Raw genomic sequence first — 22,677 nt, 5'->3', positions numbered from 1 at the left:
GGCTGCGGGGAGGGGTGGGGGGAGCGGCCAGCCGCGGGTTGCCCCCACGCAAAACCCTTAACGTGACCGCCAGCCCGTGCCCTGATGAATATTTGATCAGATGGTAATGAGAGCGTGGCTGGGCTGCTTCCCCCCGCGGGAGCGGCGCCGGAGCCGGGCCGGCCCGCCGGTTCTCCCCTCCCGACAGCGACGGCGAGCATCCCGCAGAGGCTGCCTTGGCTTCCCTCCCTCCCGTTTCCCAAGTTTCGCCTGAAATACTCATTTCAGGGAAATCCGGTCGTTTTCTCGCTGTGGCCGGGCAGAGCTCACGCCCGCCCGCACCGCTTGTGCATCCCGCCCCGGCCAGCATCCCCCCCCCCGGCCCGGCCCGGGAGCATCCCCCCGGCCCGGCCGCAGCCACCCGGGCAGCTCCCACGGGCAGGACCCTCTCCGTGGGGAAGGGAGGACCCCTCCAGGGGCACACCGGTCTGCTGGTGGGCTTCGATGGAAAGGAGCGCTGGCGTGGGTGGCAGCTGGAGGCCAGCGGTGCCACTGCGGTGTCACGTCGGGGGGCTGCCGGGGGAGAGGGGTTGCTCCTCGGTCGCTCTCCCTCCCTGCTCCGGGCCGTCCCCGCGAAGGAGCCGAGGGCTGGCAGCCCCCAGGGGCTCCTCCAGGCCGGGCTGGTCCCCTCGACGGCTTTTGCCCGGAGCCCCCTTGCTCCGCTCCCCGCCCGCGGGAAGGGTGCTGGGGTCTGGGTGCGGGGCCAGCCGGGGCGGCAGAGCGGGATGAAGGACGATTTCTTAAATTGTATTTCAGTGCGGGGTCTTTCCGGGTTAATGAGCTGACATCATGATTAAAGCTGACCATTTGTAATGTGTCGCGACCCTGTTGAAAAGCGCTGAAAAGGTTAATGCGGTAAAACAGGACAGCACCTGCCCCTCACAGGGAGAGGAGGAGCTGGAACACTTTTCCTAATCAATTAGTCCATTAATGAGTCTATCAAGTAGTTAAGTAGTTAAAGATTATGCCGCTGGTCTGGGTAACAGTCGTCATCTCGCTATACCTAATTATATTATAAGTACTTTATTCAATATACCAGACATAATATGGTGACTCGGAGTTAATGAAAATGTCATTTTAAAACGTCTTGACATTTGTCTCTATTGATTTGTATATTTCCATCTCATTCTTTGCTTTCCTTGATTTGATTTGGGGGGGGGGGGGGGAAGCGGAGGTGGGTATGTTTTGGAGGGGGGGAACGACCGCACCGTGGGGAGGAATCAACAGCCGGAGCCGGGCTGCCTCCGCCGGCGGGGACCCCGCTCGGGCAACCCGGGGTTAAAAACCCGGTGCCGGGGCCCCTGCCAAGGCCAAAGGTATTGCACCTGGACACGAATGCGATCAAAACCACCGGGATTTCCGAGCTGGAGCAGCGCTTGCCACTCGTTCCTCTCCGCGGGATGCCTCCTCAGCCGTACCCGGGGGCTGCAGCAGCCCCCCGGTGTTGTTTTGCCGGAGCTGTTGTCCCCTGGCCCGCGGGGTGGGGGGCACTGGCCCAACCAGCCCCAAAACTCGCCTCATCTTCATTACTCAACGATATTTCCAGGCGTGGCTGGGGTGCAGCCGTCGGCGCCCGGCCGGGGCTGGTTGCGAGCTCGGGGGAGCCCCCGCCCACGGACACGGGTGGCCCCAGCGGGGAGGAGGGCCAAGGGAGGGGGCACATCCCTTTAGAGTGGCGGCAGCGGGAAAACGGAGGCGGAGCGGGCGGGCTGCTCTGCCCGGGGGCGAGTGTCGTGTGGCACCCAGGGCAGCGGTGACCGGGCTGATGCCTTCCACACCGGCCCCGTTACCGCGGCTCGTTTCTACGGCTTCCCGGGGCGGGGGGGGGGGGGGCGGAGGGGGGAAGCAGGAGCCGGGCCCACGCCGGGGAAGGGAGGCCCCAGCCCATCGGCCCAGGCAGCCGTCGGGGCTCGGCCTCCGCCTCGCATCTCCGGGGAAAGCCCCGGGGAAGGGGGCTCCAGGCCCCAGCAAACGCGGGGCTGGGGTGTCCCTCGGGCCCAGCGGCGGCTCCGTGAGCTCCCGAGAAGGTGGGGGACCCCGGTGGGGTCCCTGCCCTCGGCCCCTTGTCCCCAGTTCCCTTGGGGGCAGGTGTGACCCAGCGGCTGCTGCCCCAGCCCGGCCGCAGGCTGCCTCCCGCAGATTTCCTCTTCCAAGGGAAGGAGTGGTGGGGGAAGAGCTGCGATCGCTGTGATTTATTCCCTCCGAGGGAAAGAGCCCCTGACTCCTGACAAAGTTTATTTGGAAATGCAGGAGGACGTCCCCTCCCTCCCTGCTCCCCCCGGCTTGCGGACCCTGGGAAGAAAACGCAGGAGGCATTTCGTGAGACGCTTGTTATCGGCTGCGGCGCAGCGCAAAACCCGGTTTCTTGAAGGTTTTCCCAGCGCTGGCGAGCAGGCAACACACCGTAACAGGTTTTTTTTTTTCCCTCCTTTCCAGTGAGCAAGAAGGGTAAAGATCCCCGGATATGCACAAGATGTTTATCCCAACGCCCACCCACCCCGGCCGGCATAAGACATTCAGCCCACGTCCCTCTCACCCACTCGAGGAGGCATGGCGGGCCCTCAGCATCCCTCCCCCGGGGGCGCGGGGTCAGAGTAGCCCCCGGAGCTCCGGGGACCGCGGTGAGGACCCCGCGGGGGTTCCCCCCGGCCCCGGTGCCTGCCGGCAGCAGCAGCCTCCCCTCACCTCCCCACCCCCCCCACCCCCCCCGCTCCGGACCCCGCGGGTTTCCAAACTTTCCGTGGCCGCCGCCGCCGTGATTGGCGCGGCGGAGGCCACCTCCATGCAAATGAAGCCCCGCCGCCCGCCGCCCGCAGATCAATAGGGACGCGGGGGAAGGAGCATGCATTCCGCCTGGGCAGGCGTGGGGAGAGCCGGCAGCGGCACGCCGAAAACACCCCCCAAAACAAACCCCCCTCCGGCTCACCGCAAACTCCCGGCCTCCCCCCCCTCCCCTACACCCCGGCCCCCCGAGCGCCTCTAAAGCGAGAGCTTCCCTCCTCTGCTTTCTTATGAACCCAGGATGAGCAGCAAAGAAGACCCGAGCAAGTGCTGTCCGGCGGCTGCTCCCCTCTCCAGTTTCACCATCCAGTCCATCCTGGGTAGCGGCAGCGCCGAGCCCCCCCGGGAGGCCGGCGGCAGGGCGGCCGCCTGGCCCGCCCGCGGCCGGACCCTCTCCCTCTCCTCGGAGGACGAGGAGCCGGAGGAGAGCTGGAAACACCGCGGCTGCTTCTGCCCGGAGGCTCAGGGCCCCGCCGAGGCGTGCCACAAGCACCAGCCCCTCAGCTTCACCTGTCTCGGTGAGTACCGGGACGGGATGGGACGGGGCGGACGGGGCCCGCCGGGAAGGGCAGCGGAGGGCTCGGCCCCGGCCCGGCCCCCGCCGGGGGAGGGCGGGGAGGGGGGGGGGGGCATGTCGCACCCTCCCTGCTTTCGGGGCAGAGCGTATCTGTGCCGTCCGTGGCTGAAGGGGGGAGGAAGGAGCCCCGTCAAAAATAGGGTGGCTTTTTTTTTTTCTTCCCCTTCCCACCCCACCCGGGGTTGATTCCCCCGAAGGGGCGCGATGCGATGGATAACGCTCGTTTTCTTAGATTCTGCTTATTTACAGCGCTCGGGCAAGGGGAAGAAAGACCTTTATTTTTTTAGCATTAATTCTGACTAAACGGTCTGTGAAATGCAATGCTATAAAGTAAAATCTGGGGGCTGGTGTCGGATAGGAAAGCACCCCTAGCCTGGTACTCAGCTGCTTTCACTGAGGCAGGCAGACCCTGTCCGTCCGTCCATCCATCCATGTGATGGAGGGACAGGGATAGCCCAGAACGGGATGGCTTCCCCCGGCGTCGGTGGTGTCTTCCACCGGGACCGGAGCCGGCGGGTGCCTGCCCGAGGGCTCGCCTCGGTGCTTCCCCCAGCCGGGACGGCGGGGGGGGGGGGCTCGGCCGTCGGGGGTGCCGGTGCCGGCCACCGTGCGACCCCCGCGCTGTCGCTCTGTTACAGGCAGCGCCAAGGGGAGCGGAGCAGCGGCGGCGGCGGGCAGCGGGGAGCGGGGGCCCTTCCTCTCGCCCCCCCAGCAGGACTGTAAGGAGGAGAAGGAGAAGCCGCTGGGACCCGCCTCGCCCTCCTGCGGGGACCGGCAACGCGACGGCGGGGACCGGCAGGCCGGCGCCGCCAAGAAGAAGACGCGCACGGTGTTCAGCCGCAGCCAGGTCTATCAGCTGGAGTCCACCTTCGACATGAAGCGCTACCTGAGCAGCTCGGAGCGGGCCTGCCTGGCCTCCAGCCTGCAGCTCACCGAGACCCAGGTGAAGACCTGGTTCCAGAACCGCAGGAACAAGTGGAAACGGCAGCTCTCGGCCGAGCTGGAGGCGGCCAACATGGCCCACGCCTCGGCGCAGACTCTGGTGGGGATGCCGCTGGTGTTCAGAGACAATTCCCTCCTCCGAGTGCCGGTGCCCCGGTCCATCGCCTTCCCCGCTCCTCTCTACTATCCCGGCAGCAACCTCTCGGCCTTACCGCTCTACAACCTCTACAACAAGATCGACTACTGAGCCGCCGCACTTCCCTCCCCGCGGCCGCCCCGTCGGGGCCGGGGCCGGGGCCGCCGCGGGGGCTCCGTGCGGGGTCTCAGCCCGCCCCCGCGGCGGGGACAGAGGAACAAAACTGATGGGAGGGACGGGCAAACGGAGAGCCCGGGGCACCGGGGGCACACCCCCCCCCTTCCCTCCCGCTATCCTGCCACTTGAAGAAAAAAAAAAAAAAAATTAATTAAAAAAGCGTTATTTCAGATCTGTAAATATTTTTAAAGAAAGAAAGAAAGAAAAAAAATAAAACATTTTAAGCCTCGTTTGTAAATTTGCCAGATCGATCGCCTGTTCCCGCCGGGCGGCCCTGCCCGGAGGGGTACCCCGGGACCGGGGGGGGGGTGCCCCGCAGCCGCGCCGGGCACGGCGGGGAGCCGCCGCTGCGGGAAGGGTCCGCGGCGCCTGGGAACGATGCACGGGAGAACGAAAACGACGTGTAACGCCGAGGTTTTTAATTTTTGTTCTGCTTCCCGCTCGTTATCTCGTTTCCTGCAGGGAATCCCAGGCGGGCCTGCCCGTACCCTTGCCCGTGGCCCCGGGGGGACCGGGGGGGGGGCTCGGTCCCCGGCGCTTGGCTGGAAGATGAAGGGCCTTTCTCAAACGCTCAGAAGCGGTTTCGGAAACGGGGGCCGTTTTTCTGGTTTGCGGAGTCTTTTGCTAAAAGCCGCGGTGACGGGCAGCGGGCTCGCAGCTCCCGGTGATTGACCCCGGCGCTCGGCGGCTTCTCTCCCCGGCCCGCGGCACCCACGGCTGCCTCCCCACGGAGGACGGAGTCAATCGTTCACACAAAAAAAAGTAAACGCCGCAGCAAGTAGTACTTAAACGGCGGCCACCGGCTCCGCGGGTACCGCCGGTACCGAGCGCGGGGGATGCTTACAGCAGCAATAACGAGGGTGCCTTCACGGGGTAACGGAAAAAAAGACAGCAATACGAGATCCGAAGGGATAAACAAGGTGATTTTCAACGCGTGGGAACGAGAAAGCTCTCCCAGCGCTTCACAGCCGGTATTTTACGCCGTAGACCCCGGTTTGCAGCCCGGTGCTGCCCTTGCCTGGCGGTGGCGGCAGGCCGGGGTGAGCTCAGCCCCGCTGCCGGCGGGGACACCGAGGTGAGCATCGGCACTCGAGTGCCCGTGCCGTCGCTCCGCCTTTCAGACTCTTTTTTAGGAGGAATAATTCGTATTTCGGGTTTACCCGTTAACGTTATTAAAGCCTAGCAGTAGCTGTCCCTACTCCTGCGGCACTATGGGCCTGGCTGTGTCCCGCCGGGGCCCGGGCCCGCCGCCGCCGCCTCCCGTTGGGGGGACCCGGACGGCACTCGCCCCGACCGCGGCCCCGGGCAGCCCGGGGTGGGGGTGAGGCTGCCGCAGCCCCTCCCGGGGGACGCCCGTGTGGCTTCCCCGGGGCCCGCAACGCCGCCCCCGCCGCCGCTCGGGAAGCCCCGTTAGCAGCCGCTGATGATAACGGGAGCGACGGGGAGAGGCGGCCGCCCGGCCCCTCAGCCTCGCCGGGACCGGCGGACTACAAGCCCCGGCATGCACCGCGGCGTCAAGCCGGGAACTACGGGCGCGCGGGGCACGCCGGGACGCATAGTTCCGCCCTTTCGAACCGGCCAATAGCGGGGCGGTGCGGCGGGGCGGGGTGAGCGGGAGTGCGCGTGCGCGCGGGCGGCGGCGGCGGTTGTCGGCAGGGCGGAGGCGCGGGGCCCAGGCGGGAGCGCTGAGGTGAGGCCGGGCTCCCCGCCGGGGCCCGGGCACAGACCGGGACCCAGACCGGGACCGGGACCGGGATCCTCCGCGCGGGGCGAGGGGGTGCGGAGGTCTGCGTGGTACGGCCGGGCCTGTGTCGCGGGGCAGCGCTGAGGCGGAGCGGGCGCCTCGGCCTGGGGACGGCCTTCCCCAGCCCGCGCTGGCGGCTGCCTCCCCTCAGTCGCGCCCGGGCGCCGCGGCCTCTCCCGCCGCCCCCCGCCCTCCCGGGGCACCCCGGCTCTGCGTCCGTTCCTCGGCGGGGCCGCGGGTGCTGGAGCCTGTCCGCCGCTAGCCTCGGCCCTCCCTCGGTACTCGGGTTCTTCTCTCACTGTATTCCCTTCCCGCCGCAGCCGACAGCATCTCTCGCATCCCGACGTGCTTCTCCGGGACCGGACTGCGAGAGCGACCGTGCCTCTGACGCCTCAGTGTCTGTGTAAGCCGCTGCTGCTGCAGGAAGAAAGCTTTTCCTTGGCATTGCGTGGAGCAGCGAGAGGAACTCGTGCAATATGAAAACGGTACTTTTAACGTCTTCTTAATGAAAGTACAGACTGGTCGTCCTAACGCTTTCAACAAAGCGGCCTGCTTTGTTCGGGAAGCGCTTACCGTCTAGCTGAATGATAGAGCGTGCTATGTTAAGAGGAGCTATAAAAGCACTGATTTTTTTATCTGTTTGGTTAAAAATGAGCTTTTGGGAATGATGGAATTGCAAAGGTGCGCCCTGTAGTTAAGTCAGCATTGCAGTTTCAGCAGCGTGCATCTGCCCTATAATGTCTTCTTTATGAGTTATCTCTTGTGGTCCTTTACCAGGACTTTGTTGTTTGAGGTGGACATGACAATTACTGTTATTTGGCAATCCTGGTTGTGAAGCAGTTGCATTTGTGAAAATATGCAGAGCTCTTTGTGTGATTTTTTTTTTTTTTTTTAAACCTATGTAAAAGGTAGGATATATTTAAATTCTGATATTTTATAGATTTTTCTGGATTAAAAATACTTTTGGGAGATCCTTCCGGGTTTCTGACGTAAGTAGCTTTGCTTCCTGGAGTGCTGCTTGTTGGTTGCTTTTGGGCTGGTTAGTAACTGTTGTACCAGGCGCCTCAAATCCTCACATCTGTTGTTTTGAGTTTTCTGCCACAAGTAGACAAGGCAATTAGTACGTCCAGTCTAATTCTTGTAGTTGTTCTGAATTCCTTTAGATTTTGTGGTTTTGTACATCCATCTGAAATACTCACTGAGGTACATTTCACTGTTTAAAGTGATGAAGGTGCTGCCGAATTCTCTGTAGTATTCATATGGAAGTACGTGTGGCGCATTCTCAAGCCTATCTGTCTTTTGCCCAAGTATTCCCAAAGCAGAGCTGAAAAAAGGGGTTAAGAAAGAAGTTTTTATTTCCTATTCTTAAAAGGATTTTTTTCTCACTTCATGTTTAAATAGCAGATAATAGCACTTTGTGTTTACATAGTGGTGTGGTGTTTTTTTTTTTTTTTTTGAAGGATGTCTTACGGAACACTTACCAAAGCTCCCACTTCAGAAATTTTTCCAGTGTAAGAATGTGTAGTACTCACATTATTATACAACTTGATGATTGTTCAGTTACTGGCAAGTGCTGAACTAGAATTTGAACCTTGTCTTAGTTCATATGCTCATTCTCTCTTGATTTATTGTCAGAGGTCTAATCTTAACTCTGCAGTTGTACATACAAATTCAGGAGTGATAGTGTTATAGAAAATCTGAGCTAATTTACTTCTGTGTACTTTTAGTGTAAGGGAAATGTGTTGTTAAGGCTTTTTGAAGCCTTAAAAAAAGTTTTGGCGGTTTTGTTGGTGTACATGTAATGAACAGTTTCTTCTTTCAGAGTGTCTGTAAGGTCTGCACTGTTTTCCCAGCTGAAATTTGCTGTTCATAGCCTCAGCTCTCCTTTGAATTTTTGTGTATACAACTAACTAGTCCTGTGAAGTGAGTGCTGCAGTTAACTTCAGAGTCATTGATCTGTCATTGAATTGTTGATCTTTTTTTTTCCTCTCACATCACGTTTATGTGTTTCCTCTACATTTCAGTACCCCACAAAGCATAACTTTCCTTTCTTATCTGACCTTCTTTAGACTCTAAGAGGAAAAAATAATCTTAAAGCTGTTTCATTGGAAATATTTTGTAGCACTTATGGAAGCTTAAGGATTGGAAAGTTGCAGAGAGCCTGAAACTATTTGAAAGATGATCCAGTTGCAATTCTTGGAAGTATATGACAGTCATACCAGATCAGGAACAAATCAACACTTTTTGTTGGAGTTTTCAAATCAGATTCCTTTCTGCCTGCTTGTGTTTTTTAAAGTAACTTCTTGATGCTCACACATAAATATTTACTTTTAAAAATACAGCCACATACACAGTAGAGTGGGGGGAAAAATACATTTGTAAGTAACAATGTCTAAGCTTATAGATGATCATAATAATAAAAATAAACTTTTTGTACTGTTTATTCCATGTTATATTTGCTATTTAAGTTTAAAAGCTTTCTGTAGGGGGAGGAATTTATTGAAGTCTTGGACAGTGGTCAGCATCTTGAATTTTAGAGAGTTTGTCAGAAATCTGGGTGTTCTGAACTTTTTCTGTGTAAAAGCTAGTAAACTTTTCAGGTCTACTTTAAGTTACCTTTAAGATGGATCAGTTAGCTAACTTACTAGGCTGATATTCTTGTTATTACTAAAATTGTATCAGTGCATTATTGTCTTTTCTTCAGATGACAGGATCAAACGAATTCAAACTAAATCAAACTCCGGATGATGGTATTTCATCAGTAAAGTTTAGTCCAAATACATCTCAGTTTCTGCTTGTTTCATCCTGGGACACAACTGTCCGGCTCTATGATGTTCCTGCCAACACCATGAGACTCAAATATCAACATTCAGGAGCTGTCCTTGACTGTGCTTTTTATGTAAGTGTGTGAGGTGGTTTTTTTAACTATTATTTTATAGACATATAGGGCCCAAGGTACATGAGAAACTGTCAGTCGCTGAAATTAAAGGGATAGTAAAATCCCACCTGAATTCTAGGTTTAAAAAAAAAATAGCTTGCTTCTGCCAGTTAGTCGTCTTTTAACGAACATCATTCTAGTCCTAAATATAGGTATTTCCTGTGAAGGGTGCAGGCACACAAATAATTTGCTTCTGGTAGAAGTGGTAGGCAAAAGTAATTTGAGCTGGTTTGTGCCGTTTCTGCCATGGTATGGTAAATTGTGTGCGTGTTTCTTACAAAGAGTTGTACTGGCAGTATATAGCCAGAAATCATTATTCACAATAAATGCCCATAGCCAATTATTCTTTTAATTTTAACCTTCTCATACTGGGTTGTTGTGGAAACACAGCGTTGTTCCAAGTGAGCCATTTACCAGATGCTTGATTTCTGTATTTTTAATGCACTGGATTTGAAATATGAATGGTTTAAGTTTATCGGTGCCACTTTTTTGTTTTGCGCCCCCCCCTTTTTTTTTTGAAATAGAAGGTTTCAATTAGCATCTTCTTTTTTTGCATTGTATTCTGGCATGTCCTCCAGTGACTTGATCTTGGTGTGTTACTGAATGTTTTAAGGATCAGTTTAAATTTTTAATTCTACTTGTGCTTTTTTCACTGAACATTTTGTCACGTAGCTAATATCGTACTGTGGATCAACACGCAGGTTCTCAAATGGTTTCTAGTTTCCAAATTAGTTTTAGAAGGGATACACTTCAGTTAGGTGGAACTGGCCTAGATTGGTCGTCATTTAAAAATAAGCATTATGTGTTTTGCTGTTACACAAATAGAAACGATTTGATATAGCCTCTAACTGCTTTTGTTTCTTTTTAGTTTTACTTTTAAATTTAAAAAAATTCGTATGGCTCAAAGCGCTTTACTTAAACATTTTGCAAAGCTTCTGTCATCTGCCTGTTTAGATCTGGGCTGGATCCTAATCCTTGTGTCTTAATTCCCAACTTGCCAAAACTCTTGAAAGCAAGTCCTGTGTTATGAACCTAGGAGATTAAATATATAGCAGCCAGGGAAACTTAATGCATGTCATAAGGTGAAATTTTTTGCTTTATAGGATCCTACCCATGCCTGGAGTGGAGGATTAGATCAGCAATTGAAAATGCACGATCTGAACACGGACCAAGGTAGGCAGATTGAATTCTGTAAGGGGTCTCAACAACTGGTCTGAGCTTCAGATTTATATACTTGGAAGTATGTATTCCACTTGGAGTGGAATACGTTTCAAGTTTTTTTAGATGGGGGATATTTGCTTTAAGTAGTAGCCAGTAGCCTCTATTAATTTAAGTTGTCAGTGTTACTGCTCAGCAGTCTCCTTTGCTATGCAGCCCTTCCTGATCACCAAGACACAGAACAAGGCAGTATTCCTTACTGTGTAATTGAAGATTGTGCTATAACACCTTTAACAGAAGGGCTGAATCTGTTGCTGCCGAACTGAGGGTTTAAACTTTTCCCGTGATGAATATTCATTGATACATTTTACACGTGTATTTTTTTGTTTACTTATTTTAAGGTGGAAATGAAAGGAAATAGCTATATGCTCATCACACTGACTGTTTGAGGTTCACATCATATGGGCCTTTATCTAGTGGCCCTAATAAGTACCACCTAAAAGCATGGAAGCGGTTGGCAGTTTGCCAGAGAGTTTGGTAGATGCTTGTTGTAGGACGCCTTGAATTGGATTTCTGATGATAATCCTGCTCTGCCGTAGGCTATTGTGTCTCAATTAGGGGGAATTAGCTAAGCTGAACTAAAACTGAGCATGTTATTTTTCAAAGGTTTGTGGTTTAGACATATTTAGAATGATCTTTCACATGTATGGCAGAATGTATATGAAGCTTTTGTTTTGTCAAACATCAATGGCCTTATACTACATTTTTTTTCTAATGAAACATGGCCCAAAAGTAACAGTTCCAGTGCCTCAATAGTGCAAAATATGGAGCTAGTTTGTCTTAACTTTTTTGTGTGTTTGAATGCGTGTTAAAGAGAAAAGCGAATCTCAGCCTGAGACAAATGTGGTCACCAGAACCAGGCAATGGCCAGGGCTCGACAAACTTGTGTGCACAGTAATGTAATGAAAAAGGTCAAATAATTCTGTTATAGATGACTTTCTAGAGGTGTTTATATTAATTCCTTTCTTTTGTCATAATGTTAATGTATACAAGCTTAAGTTGCTTTCTGTATTAGCGTCTGCATCAAAGGTGGTGATACCATTTGATACTGAACGCTTCTTTCTACCTCTGAAGATCTCTCTGTGGCTGCCTAAAATTCTTAACTTCCTTTCATAATTGCAGGAGACATGTTTAAATTTAACAATCCTGATCTTTGCAACAGTTACGCTTCTGAAGACTGAACTATCCTTAAAGGGACTCCTAGCATATCAATAGACCCGTGGGAACGTTAGAAAATAGTGTGTTCGTACTGCAGTAGTGTGTCCTTTTCTTATTCTTTATTCAACACATTCTGACTGTTTGTAGAGCCAGTAAAGTTACAATATATTGTATTTTCATACAGAAAACCTTGTTGGTGCCCATGATGCTCCTATCAGGTGTGTTGAGTATTGCCCAGAAGTGAACGTCATGGTGACTGGAAGCTGGGATCAAACAGTTAAACTGTGGGATCCCAGAACTCCTTGTAATGCAGGAACCTTCTCTCAACCTGAAAAGGTATGTACCGGATGCTGTATTCCAGGTGATATGTTAAATAATACATCCAGTGACTGGTTAAACATCACCATACAGGACAGTGTCTTAAACTGAATTGAATTTGAACAGTTGTGTTTTGTTTTTTAAGCTGTGAAAATGTTGCATTTTAAAATATTGATATTCAGAATATATTGTGATTTTTAGGTTAAGGCTTTGAGCTTTCATCAATAGGAGAGCATACCTTAATTCTTAGCACTCGTGGTGGATCAAGTTCTTATAATTTAAAACAAACTTGAGGAAGGAAAACCTAACAAAAACAGCATGTGAAATTGATGCAATCGTTAATAATCCTTAGCTTAATTATAATATGCACTATCAATTTCCTTAAATGTTGAGACTTTTAGATATATCAGATCCTGGCAGTCATAAGGTCTGATGGCTTTGAAATGTGCGTAGAGATCTAGTAGGAGGCCGTTTATGTTGCCTGAAATAATATTTTGGTTTTTTGACTTGTATTAGAAGATTGAACAGAATTGCTTGTATTGTAATTTACCTGTCATTGTACTAATGCCTAGTAAATTCAGACATTCTCCTAATACTAAAATCCTCTGTGCTAATGAGAGACCAAGAGAAGTAAGGTAAAATGTAATGTCTTAAGCTTTTCCTAATGGTTATATGATGTGTTAATCTTTATACTGCTTACAATGGTGTCATTGAAAGAATGATACAACAGTAATTTCTGGGTTTTTTTATAGACTCCTAAACAGAGGCTGGGTTGCTGGATGATTTTACATATGAATATATTTTTTTTGCCTATACCTTTTTTAAAATTTCGTTTAGCTCTGTCACATCGTATTGTCAAGTCATAATTGTGAGCCATCATTACGTTCCCTATTGCATCTAAGTAGCTATTACTTTTGTTACAACATAGCTGAATCTACTTCTGGCAAGACCTTTGTTCAGAATAAAGTAATTGCATTATTTCTGGTTTTGATTTATAGTTGTATGTAACATGTAAAGAACTGTGATAAATTGCTGACAGAATATCATATAATGGACGGCCACAGTGAATCAAGCTGCTTATTGGTTCAGCAAGGTTCATTATGTCATTTTTTTAATACTGCCTTTGATAAATGTGTACACCTACTCAACTGCATGACAATGGTTTCATTTGATTTATGATTGTGCGGTGTAGAAAGAATACTTACTGTACAGGTGTGACATCAGTTTGTAAAGAAGATTTAAGATATTTAATGTTCTTTATGCCTTTGTTTCCATACATGTATACAAACACATTTTATATAACGTTTATTAATATTTTTGGATCAATTTTTACATCAATAACGAAGGGAGATTTGAAAAACTCTCTGTTACAGTGCGTAGCTACTGTTGGCTCAAAGTTTTCTTGCCTTTTTTTATACGTAAGTGGGATTTGGCAATTGGGATCATCAGAAGTTTTAGGCAACTCCTATGTGAACATTTAACACGTTTCCCATCTTAAGACCTTCCCTTAAGAGGAAGTTCAATAATCACATTTTAGAGGAAGAATGCCTGGTGAATGAATGTGGATTGGTTAAAAGAAGTTTTCTATATATAGGTACCCACATACACATATACTCACACACATACACACCTGTCCACTTAGTTTTTTAGTAGAAATTAACTTTTTGAAAACATAATTTCTCCAGAAATGTTTATAGCAAATTAAGAGAAAAGTTGTTTTGTCTGATATTTCAGTGTAGTCTTACCAGAACCAAATAGCTTTATTGGGCTTTATCAGAGAACCAGAAAGTGAAACTGGGTGCTTGAGTGAAATTGTACAAGCAAATGCCAAAAGTAAATGGAATCCTTCTGGCAGGATACCAGATCTCTTACACTTTTGGTTCTTGATCTGAGGTATATACAATATCTGTTTCCTATGTATTTAGCTGCATTAGATCACTTTTTCAAAAGCTCATTTTTATAGTTTGCTCTTGTTAGCAGCTCAGTGACAGGACAGCTATAGGTAGCTGGATTCCATCTTGCTTGTGTATCAACAACTTGCAATTCATTTGATAGCACAGAGTTTTTGACTGAACCTTTTTTCTTTTTAACGTACTTCCAGATTCACTGCATTCCAAGTATTAGTTGGAAACAGAACGATTTATATGCTGCATATTTTCATGAGAAATTTGACAAAAACTAGAACCTCTGAGCCAATTTTTGGCGTAGATTTGAAATTCCAAGCCATAGTCTTTTTTTGATGATGTCAAGCATATTGCTTCCTTCAGTTTCACTTAGTTTTATTAAGGTATACAAAGCACTGGTTTTCTTAATGATTTCTTGGCAATTTGTTTCCCTTTATTAACATGAAGCTCAACTTGAAGTATTCTGTTTAAAAAGAAAAACACGTGATTACCAGATGGAGGAAAACCGAGAAGAAAATGTGTGATGTGGTATTGTAGGACTAAACTGCAGGATCCTGAATTTATAGTGGGGAATGCAAGCTGTGCATACCAAGCAAAGATGAATTCCAATATCCATGCCCCCCCCCCCCCCCCCATTACTTTGTATCTGTTTTCCTCTTGCCTTGAAATATCCCATAAATTTAATACTTGAAATAATTTTTGAAGAAAACTTGAATAATACTGGTTTCCCTTTTGAATGATACATAAATAATTTTGTACATGTGTAGCATTTAGAACATGGGTAATACCAGCAAAAGGAAGAAATTTCATGTGTGGAAGATTATTTAGATATCACTGAGATCTGGAGACTGGTAACTGAACAAATGTGCTTGAAATTTAGAATTGCACAAGTGAATATGCATGTTACTTTTTTTTTTTTCCTGCTAAATTCGTTCTATGTAGTATGGGACTGTGGTGGACTTGATCCCCCCCCCCCCCCATGTGCTAGGGTACAGAATTCAGAGTGAGCTTTTGAAATGCTACATCAGTGTCTTATCACTAACCACCTGCACACTACTGCTGTTTATCCCAAATTTGAGTTATAAATTAAAGCTAAAGGGAATTCTATAGCTATAGACTTCATTGTAGATGTCACCTGTTTTGTTATTGCATATTGCTGACATTTTATTTTGTACAAAGAACAACGGATATCCAGGCTGATAAGTGTTAAATATTGTAATTTTTTTTTTTAAAGGTCTACACGCTTTCTGTGTCTGGAGATAGACTAATTGTGGGGACGGCAGGTCGGAGAGTGCTGGTGTGGGATTTGCGGAACATGGGTTATGTTCAGCAGCGAAGAGAGTCAAGTCTGAAATACCAGACCCGCTGTATCAGAGCGTTTCCGAATAAACAGGTATGGGAACCATGTCAGTAATTATATTTCTGCTGAATATTCTTTAGGAGAAATGGTGGCTTATTTTTCAAGTTTTCTGCATCTTTCTCGCATTTCAAAAAATTTCTGGTCTTCAAAGTTTCGTAATCAAACTCTGGGAGGGGAAGAAAAGAAATGATGTTGAGGCTTCTTGTTCCAAGTTAACTCTTTTTAATAGTGTAGCTTAGGAATGTTTGCCACTGACTTACCAGCATATTATGTTTTCATTTTTTTCCTCAGTTTTCTCTCCTTTTTTTAAAATAACCTATTTAATGCATCACAATGCTGACATGTAATTAAAAAACAAAACAAAAAACCCCCCACAAAGTTGCAGTAGGAGAGAGGAAGACAGAACTGGCGGTTGCTCAGCAGCCTTTATGCATTGTAGCTCTAGGTTCTTCAATAGGCTGTGAACAGGGGCAGGATTAAAATTATATGAATGTTGTTTATATATTTTTCTTCCTTTTTTTAAAACTCTGTGTCATGCACTCAAGAACCCACGATCTATTATCTAGGGGGGGATTGTACAATTTAGATCATCGTATACTATGTTAACCTACACAGGACAGCTGTATCTGTGGTATTTCTCTTTCTGAAGTAAAGCAAGATTAGCTTTTTCTGACAAACTAATTTGGAAGGGAATTTTCCTGTGTACATAGTGATAGTACAGGAATTGTGAGACCTAGGTGCTTGTTCTTGAACTGGCATGAATGCTTTGTCCATTTTCAGTTCTAGTTATAGTAAAACAAGCTGATCTTCCAGATTGTATTATATTATGGATTTTAAAGAACCTTGCTATAGCTAGATATCATTACAATCCTATTTCTGAAAAGATCTATTATGGGCTTAACTCAGAAGTTATAATAAAAGCATCTCAGGTTGCTCTAAGTCAGGACTGTAATTAAGTGGATAAGTGGACACCACTTATAATCAAGTTTCACTGAAAATACTATTTCAACTTGAGTGTTTAGTTGCTAGTACAAAGCTCTGAGCTAATTTTAATGTAATGTAATTCTGAAACTAAATAGTCCCGTGAGTATCTCTAATATTTCGGATATTTAGGCCCCAGGGGATAGGTGGGCAAATACAAGGGGTTCTTAACTCTTTAACGTTTTTTTTTCCCCAAATCAACTTGTGTTTGGACCTGCAGGGGTAATTAAAAGTTTCACTATCGGCTTAAAATGATGGTGCAATGAGAATCTCTCTCAGAAAGCTTTTTTCTGCATTACTTCTTTCTTAGAAGCAGATTTTATTGATGATGCCATGGATCTGTGGTAACAAACAATTTCTGGTTGTACACAATTTAAGACTGTTTACATTTCATTTATTTGAATTTAGAGGGGTATAAGATAAATTGTATTGCAATCTCTTCTCTAGTTGTAAACTTCTAAAATGCATATCTCCAAACTTTTTTGGTAGGGTTATGTTTTAAGTTCTATTGAAGGTCGTGTTGCAGTGGAATATTTGGATCCAAGTCCAGAAATCCAGAAGAAGAAATACGCATTCAAGTGTCACCGTTTGAAAGAAAATAACATTGAGCAGATTTATCCAGTTAATGCTATTTCTTTCCATAACGTCCACAACACATTTGCTACAGGTAGAGTAGATACTCCATTTTTTGTAACACTTGCATCAATTCCTTTACTTTTGATTTAAACAGGTCAGACTTTACTTCATATGCCCTTACTTTTTAAGCATTTAAATGTATTTCTTGCAAGGAGCAGGGTTTTTCAATTATTTGATGCAGTGAGAGTTAATTGCTTTAACAGGGATTTTGGGAAATACTCATTGTGTTCTTTACTGAATTATGCAACTCTGTATAACCCTGTTTTTTTACTGACAGAGTAATTCCAGGTAGTTTTCTCTTTCTTTTTTTTTTCTTTTCCTTTGCTCTATCTTTTCAGTCTTACTGTTCTCCCAATTATAATTTACAATCAGTTTTTAAAAATTAATTTTCAGGAGGTTCTGATGGATTTGTAAATATTTGGGATCCATTTAATAAAAAGCGGCTGTGTCAGTTCCATCGGTATCCCACAAGCATAGCATCACTTGCCTTCAGCAATGATGGAACTACCCTTGCAATAGCTTCTTCATATATGTATGAAATGGATGACATTGAACATCCTGAAGATGGTATCTATATTCGCCAAGTGACAGATGCAGAAACAAAACCTAAGTGAGTATGCTTCACCTGTATTTGAGACTTTCTGAGCGTTCATCCCAAGATTTATTAATTTTCCTAAATTCATGAATAGCATTATTGATGCGAGTAGATAGTGCAGCTTGACAGTAGGGTTGGTTTTGATTTTATCATGTTCGCCCAAGCTTTCAATATCCGTAGGTTGATAGACGTCTGATGGATAAAATTGTGCCTAGTTGTTCAGTAGGAGAAGAATGTCAAACTCTTATCCTTTTGAATAGGTGCTATTATATGAAGCTGTGGAGTTATTGCTAGCTCATTGCTTCAAGAATTAAGTGAAGAATTCAAGAATAATTTATTTGAGTAAATGTTACTGTGTTTGGATATTTAAAACTTAGAATTAATGAAATCTTTACACACTGAGTAAGCACCCAGCTGTCACAGTCAGAAGTGAATCTAGATACTGTCTTAGGAAGGTTGTGTAAAATCAAGGAAAAGCTTTCTCAGTTCCCATGTATTGGAGTTTGCTGCAGCCCTCTGATAACACGCTTTTCTATCATTGTTGCTGTCAAAATGGGGCAAACTGATTGACGGAGGTAAAAGATTTCTGTTAAGCTCTCTTTGGCATGAATGTTACGTAGAAAAATTGCCGTCACAGTGGAGAATTGCACTACTCTTCATTATGCTGGAGCAGCTGTTTTTATTTTCAAATTCCTGTGGTTTTTAATTGCCTTTTTTTTCTGGTACTCAGACTATCTTACGCTTTATCTGGTTATCTCCATTATTTAGTATCTAAGTGGCTATGTAAATAGACACACATAAGTGATCAAAGTTCTTGAGTTTAAAACTTCAGGACCTCCCCCCCTTAAGTGACTTGTATATTGCTTTGGAGCAGCCATTTTATTGCTGTGGAGATGTGAGGTGGAAGTTACAGAAGAATAAATACACCATCTCTCACTTGGAGATGTTTGTTTTAAAATAATTTTGATACTCATGGAAAAATAAAACCAGAACTATTTCAGTACTTATTTCTGAGGCTTCCTCAAGTTAAAAAAAAAAAAAAAAATCCAAAGATGATAATTCAAATTTATTTTTAAAATCAGGTTGTACTTGTTACATACATTTGGGAGGATTAAAAAAAAAAAGGGTGATAAAAGAATACTTGCTGCTATTGGTCTTGTAATAGTAAGAGTTGCTTTCAGTTATTTTTGTTCATTGCTAGTTATGGTTGCTAATTCTGTAGATGCTTCATTCTGCCGTATGAGGAGGTTAATCTACAATTAAACAATATTTCCTCTTGGCCCTCCATTATTTTCTGAAACAGATGGTTCATCATTTCCTGGGCTGTTAAACACAGCAAGGTTAAGGTTAGACTCTTGGGAATCAGCTAGTTTTGAATCTTATTAGGCTGTAGAAGGAAAACTAATAAGAATACTCCTTAATATCATTTTGTGACTGTAAACAATTATTTATTAGCAAACAATTGATCCCAGAAGGGCAAATTGTTTGAGTCAGTAATGAGCTGAGAAAAGACAGAGCATATCTGTGTATTTGGAAAATAATTGTAACGTAATTGCAATGCATTTAGACAGGCATCTTTTTGGACCCATTTCTATCTTTAAATGAATTTCTGAAAACATTAACAAGGTTTATATGCTTTTCTGACATTTACAAGTTGCTTGTGCCAACCTTAGGGCACTAAGAATGATGCGTATATTTTAATGTTACAGTAGTGTGAGTCATCTCTGGTTTATTCTAAAAATAAGTTACTTAGGACAGAAGACTAATAGTTGTTTCGTAGTGATCTTTTTGCATATTAATTTGAATCAGTGATCTTTTTGCATATTAATTTGAATCACTTAGCATTTCTGCACGATGCATTCTTAAATGCATCAAGATGGTGCCATATTATATAAAGAAAACTTGGCAAGATCAGCTTTTTGATCACTAAATTATTATGTATTGTAACTTGATACAAGTGAAAGCGGCCTTTCTACACATTTCTGCTTTTATAGAATGCTGAGTGGTTTACCTGCTTATGATTGCTCTAAATATTGCTTGCTGAAATACAGTTTATTTATTTCAGGTCTACTTAAGGTCTACTTAGACTTCTGGTGATACTTCTCTACAAGAGGTCCCCACCTGCTCCTAACAAGACTAAACTAAAACAGTAGAAGTGAGAAGAACAATCTTTGTACTGATGTTGTTTTTAACTGAGAAATACTTGTGTGTATTGTAGTATGTCTTAATCTGTCATTACTTGCCTGCTTATAATGTTAGTGAAACTGTTTTCTTTCTGCTGTCTGTAGCTAAATTAGTTCAGTCCTGTAGGCAACTTTGCATATACCTTTATAAAAACTTAGCGCATTTTGTAGTATCTAATGAAAACTTCCAGTGGTCTTATAATTGTTCAATAAATATCCATAGTTTTTTTGAAAACAAATACTTTGTGTAACAGCCTTTACTGTTTGTGAAACAAATGTTAAGACCAAACCTTTAAGTTGCAGGAATTCTTGAGTTCTAGACCTTCCTGATGGAAAATTTCTGAACCTTTCATCTTTTTCCAATGAGATGAACTGGGAATTTCTTCATTACCTGGGGATGTTGGCTCTCCAGGCAATGTTTTCACAGGGCTGTGAAAGCCTGAAGTTGTATTAGGTGGGCTTGTTTATCTCAGTGACTTGATTGTTACTGGAGAATCATTAACTGTTTCAGGAGGAAAGAACTTGAACACGTGGTACTCTGGTTTTTTGACATACTGCATAAAAGTGTGAAATTAATGGCGCTTGGGAAGAATTGAGGGTAGAGGGGAGCAAATGTAGAGTTTCAGCCTGCAGCTGAGTGGTCTGTTCCAAGTCTGCAGATCTGACCTGGTAGCCCAGGGTTTATGGAGTAACACAAGTGGAAAGGTAGAAAAGAGGTGTTTCCTCGGAGTGGAAATGTCGTTCTGGCCGCAAAAGCCCATGAAAATACGCTGTTTCTCTGAATGTCATGTTTGCCTTATTGCCAATTGGTAAGAAGTCTAACCTGTAATCAATTTTGTACCAGCCTCTAGAGGATTTTGGAGTGGGGGGTGGGTGTGAGAAGATGCTCGAACTTGGACAAAATAAAAATTTCTTAGGAAAGTAGTATTAGAAAAACAACTTAGACACTCTGTGTTTGTGTGTTTTCTAAACAGGAAAGTAGATCTGATCAAGAGAGTAACCCTGCAAATCCATTTTCTGCTAAAAAGAATATATTCAATGTTGCATGTTCTTGACTGGGTTGTGGAAATAAACATAAATGCTTTCTGATGAGTACCACCAATAAAAGCTATCTCATCCAACTCTGTCTGCAGAACAGACTGTCAGACTGCTCTCATAGTAGTAGCTTGTATCAGGATGTTTGGGAACTACTTAATACTTAAGTATTCCCTTTGTAGTGAATAAGTAAGGAGGGACAGAACAAAACTCCGATGAGTCTTATCAAAGATGATTAAGGTGTGGGTATTTTGGAGTGGTGATTGGATTCATACTTTACTTCCAACTTCTTCTCTTCTGAGTTATCAGTGCCTGCGTAGCCAGTGGGAGTACTTTATTACCTTTAAGAAAACAAACTTGCTGACAACAGAAATAGTAACCGATCGTTCCAAAGAAGGTGGTGATGGAGAGGAAGCTGGGCAGAAAGCTAACAAACGAGCTGTTACCAGGTAGACATAGTAAATGAGTTGTGGAATATTTTATAGTTTGTCATGAGCTAGATATGGCTTTTTTGATAATATAAACTGTTTTTGATAGGTTAGAAAAAAATATCTTCATGAATTAAATATGAATAATGCCCTCACTACAGTAGCATCCAGTCTGAGACATGCACCATCCCTATTTCTTCCAATTTTAATTGGCTTTTTTGCATTGAGGGTACGTGACTGATGTGGGCAAAGGTTGAAGGACGTCAGCTTAGGACGTGATGACATCTTGGTGTTTGGCGTTTTTATTATTTTTTGTTTGAGGAATGTGTTGATACATAGGGTCTGGGGCCTAACCATGGGAAAGCTAACCAAAGCTTCCTGCAAGAATGAGTAGCAAAGAAATAGTAAGCAAAATCCCTGGTTTGGGGGATAACTGTAGGCTGAAACAGCAGGCTTTGTGTTAAGAACACTGTCAAGTGTTCTAGGATCCCATACCACAATGTGTGTGTGTGTGCAGGTATAAATACATATATATTTGCAGAGCAAACGTCCACAATATGTTTTCTCCATCTCTTCTCAGCTGAGAGTGTATGATGTTACAAAATACAGGATTGAGCCCACAAATAAATTGTTACCTGAAAGCACAGCAGTGACCTTGCTTGTGGAGGAAAGAGACCTGAAGTGAGGATGGGTCCAAACAAATACTGTGTGAAGGCAGAAATAGGCTGGGACTAATGAAAAGGTGGCTTAGTGATGATAGAGAGAAAGGAACATGTGAAATGGAGAGAGGATAGAGTGGGGAGTTACAGGGGTAGAACTGTGGGGAACAGAGTGAAATAAGAGCTAGAGAACGTAGGGGAAAACAAAGAAAGAATTAGGGGAATTCCAAATAGTTTGGTTAACAAAGTAGACACATAATGTAACCTGGAAATGATGCCACCTGTGCAACTTCTCATTGGTAAGTATCAGGGAAAAAACCTGTTAATGCTTGATGTGCTGAGATCTGCATTCTTCAGTGGACAAAGGTAGCCCAAGATATGTAGGAGGAAACGGGTTGGACTTACTAGTACCATTTTGGCTTAAAAATGGTAGGAAAATTCCTTGTGGTGTGTCGGTGGTTTATGTAAATGCTTGACACAAACAAGAGTCTGTAGAAAATAGTGAGACAACGGGCATAACAGAGGAGAAGAGAAATGTTAGTTGGTCAGGGCTACAGCTGTGTCCGCACGTTAGGTACGAATATGTGCAGTTGAAATACGGGTATTTCTTTTACAAGATTAATCTTCCTTTTATTAGCTCTCTTCTAGAAATGCAGGTCAAGGCAGAAGTTCATAAGCTGGAGAAATCACGAAACAAGCCTTTTCTGACCTATATAACAAGCGGCTGAACAAAGAGGGTATACTGACTCTTGATCAGAGGAATTGAGATCTAAAAAAGCTCCTTAAGTCATTGCTTTGTGGGCAGTGTTGAGGGCCATACAGAAAACATGGAGTCATAGCCGTCATTCTAATAGAGTCATCAATCACC

General features: G+C 45.5%; 2 protein-coding genes across 3 annotated transcripts; both read left to right on the top strand.

Moving 5' to 3' along the window:
- The first annotated feature begins 3,061 nt into the window (after positions 1 to 3,061).
- Positions 3,062 to 4,586, top strand: HMX2 (H6 family homeobox 2). Its single transcript, XM_050899409.1, has 2 exons — positions 3,062 to 3,338; positions 4,036 to 4,586. The coding sequence occupies exons 1-2, from the start codon at positions 3,062 to 3,064 to the stop codon at positions 4,584 to 4,586; spliced, it is 828 nt and encodes a 275-aa protein (XP_050755366.1).
- A 1,736-nt stretch (positions 4,587 to 6,322) lies between these two features.
- On the top strand, positions 6,323 to 20,776 carry BUB3 (BUB3 mitotic checkpoint protein). Of its 2 annotated transcripts, XM_050899406.1 has the most exons (9): positions 6,323 to 6,342; positions 6,717 to 6,881; positions 9,101 to 9,295; positions 10,438 to 10,507; positions 11,895 to 12,046; positions 15,167 to 15,325; positions 16,763 to 16,940; positions 17,303 to 17,519; positions 19,581 to 20,776. In XM_050899406.1, the coding sequence occupies exons 2-9, from the start codon at positions 6,873 to 6,875 to the stop codon at positions 19,588 to 19,590; spliced, it is 990 nt and encodes a 329-aa protein (XP_050755363.1). In that variant the 5' UTR covers positions 6,323 to 6,342; positions 6,717 to 6,872; the 3' UTR covers positions 19,591 to 20,776. The 2 variants fall into 2 exon arrangements, with proteins under 2 accessions (XP_050755363.1, XP_050755364.1); XM_050899407.1 differs by lacking the exon at positions 19,581 to 20,776 and having other exon boundaries at positions 17,303 to 17,523.
- The last annotated feature ends 1,901 nt before the right edge of the window (positions 20,777 to 22,677 follow it).

The sequence above is a fragment of the Gymnogyps californianus genome, chromosome 6 (assembly GCF_018139145.2).
Source record: "Gymnogyps californianus isolate 813 chromosome 6, ASM1813914v2, whole genome shotgun sequence".
NCBI lineage: Eukaryota > Metazoa > Chordata > Aves > Accipitriformes > Cathartidae > Gymnogyps > Gymnogyps californianus.
Note: the sequence above shows the minus strand (reverse complement) of the source record. Positions and strands in the feature narration are given on the sequence as shown.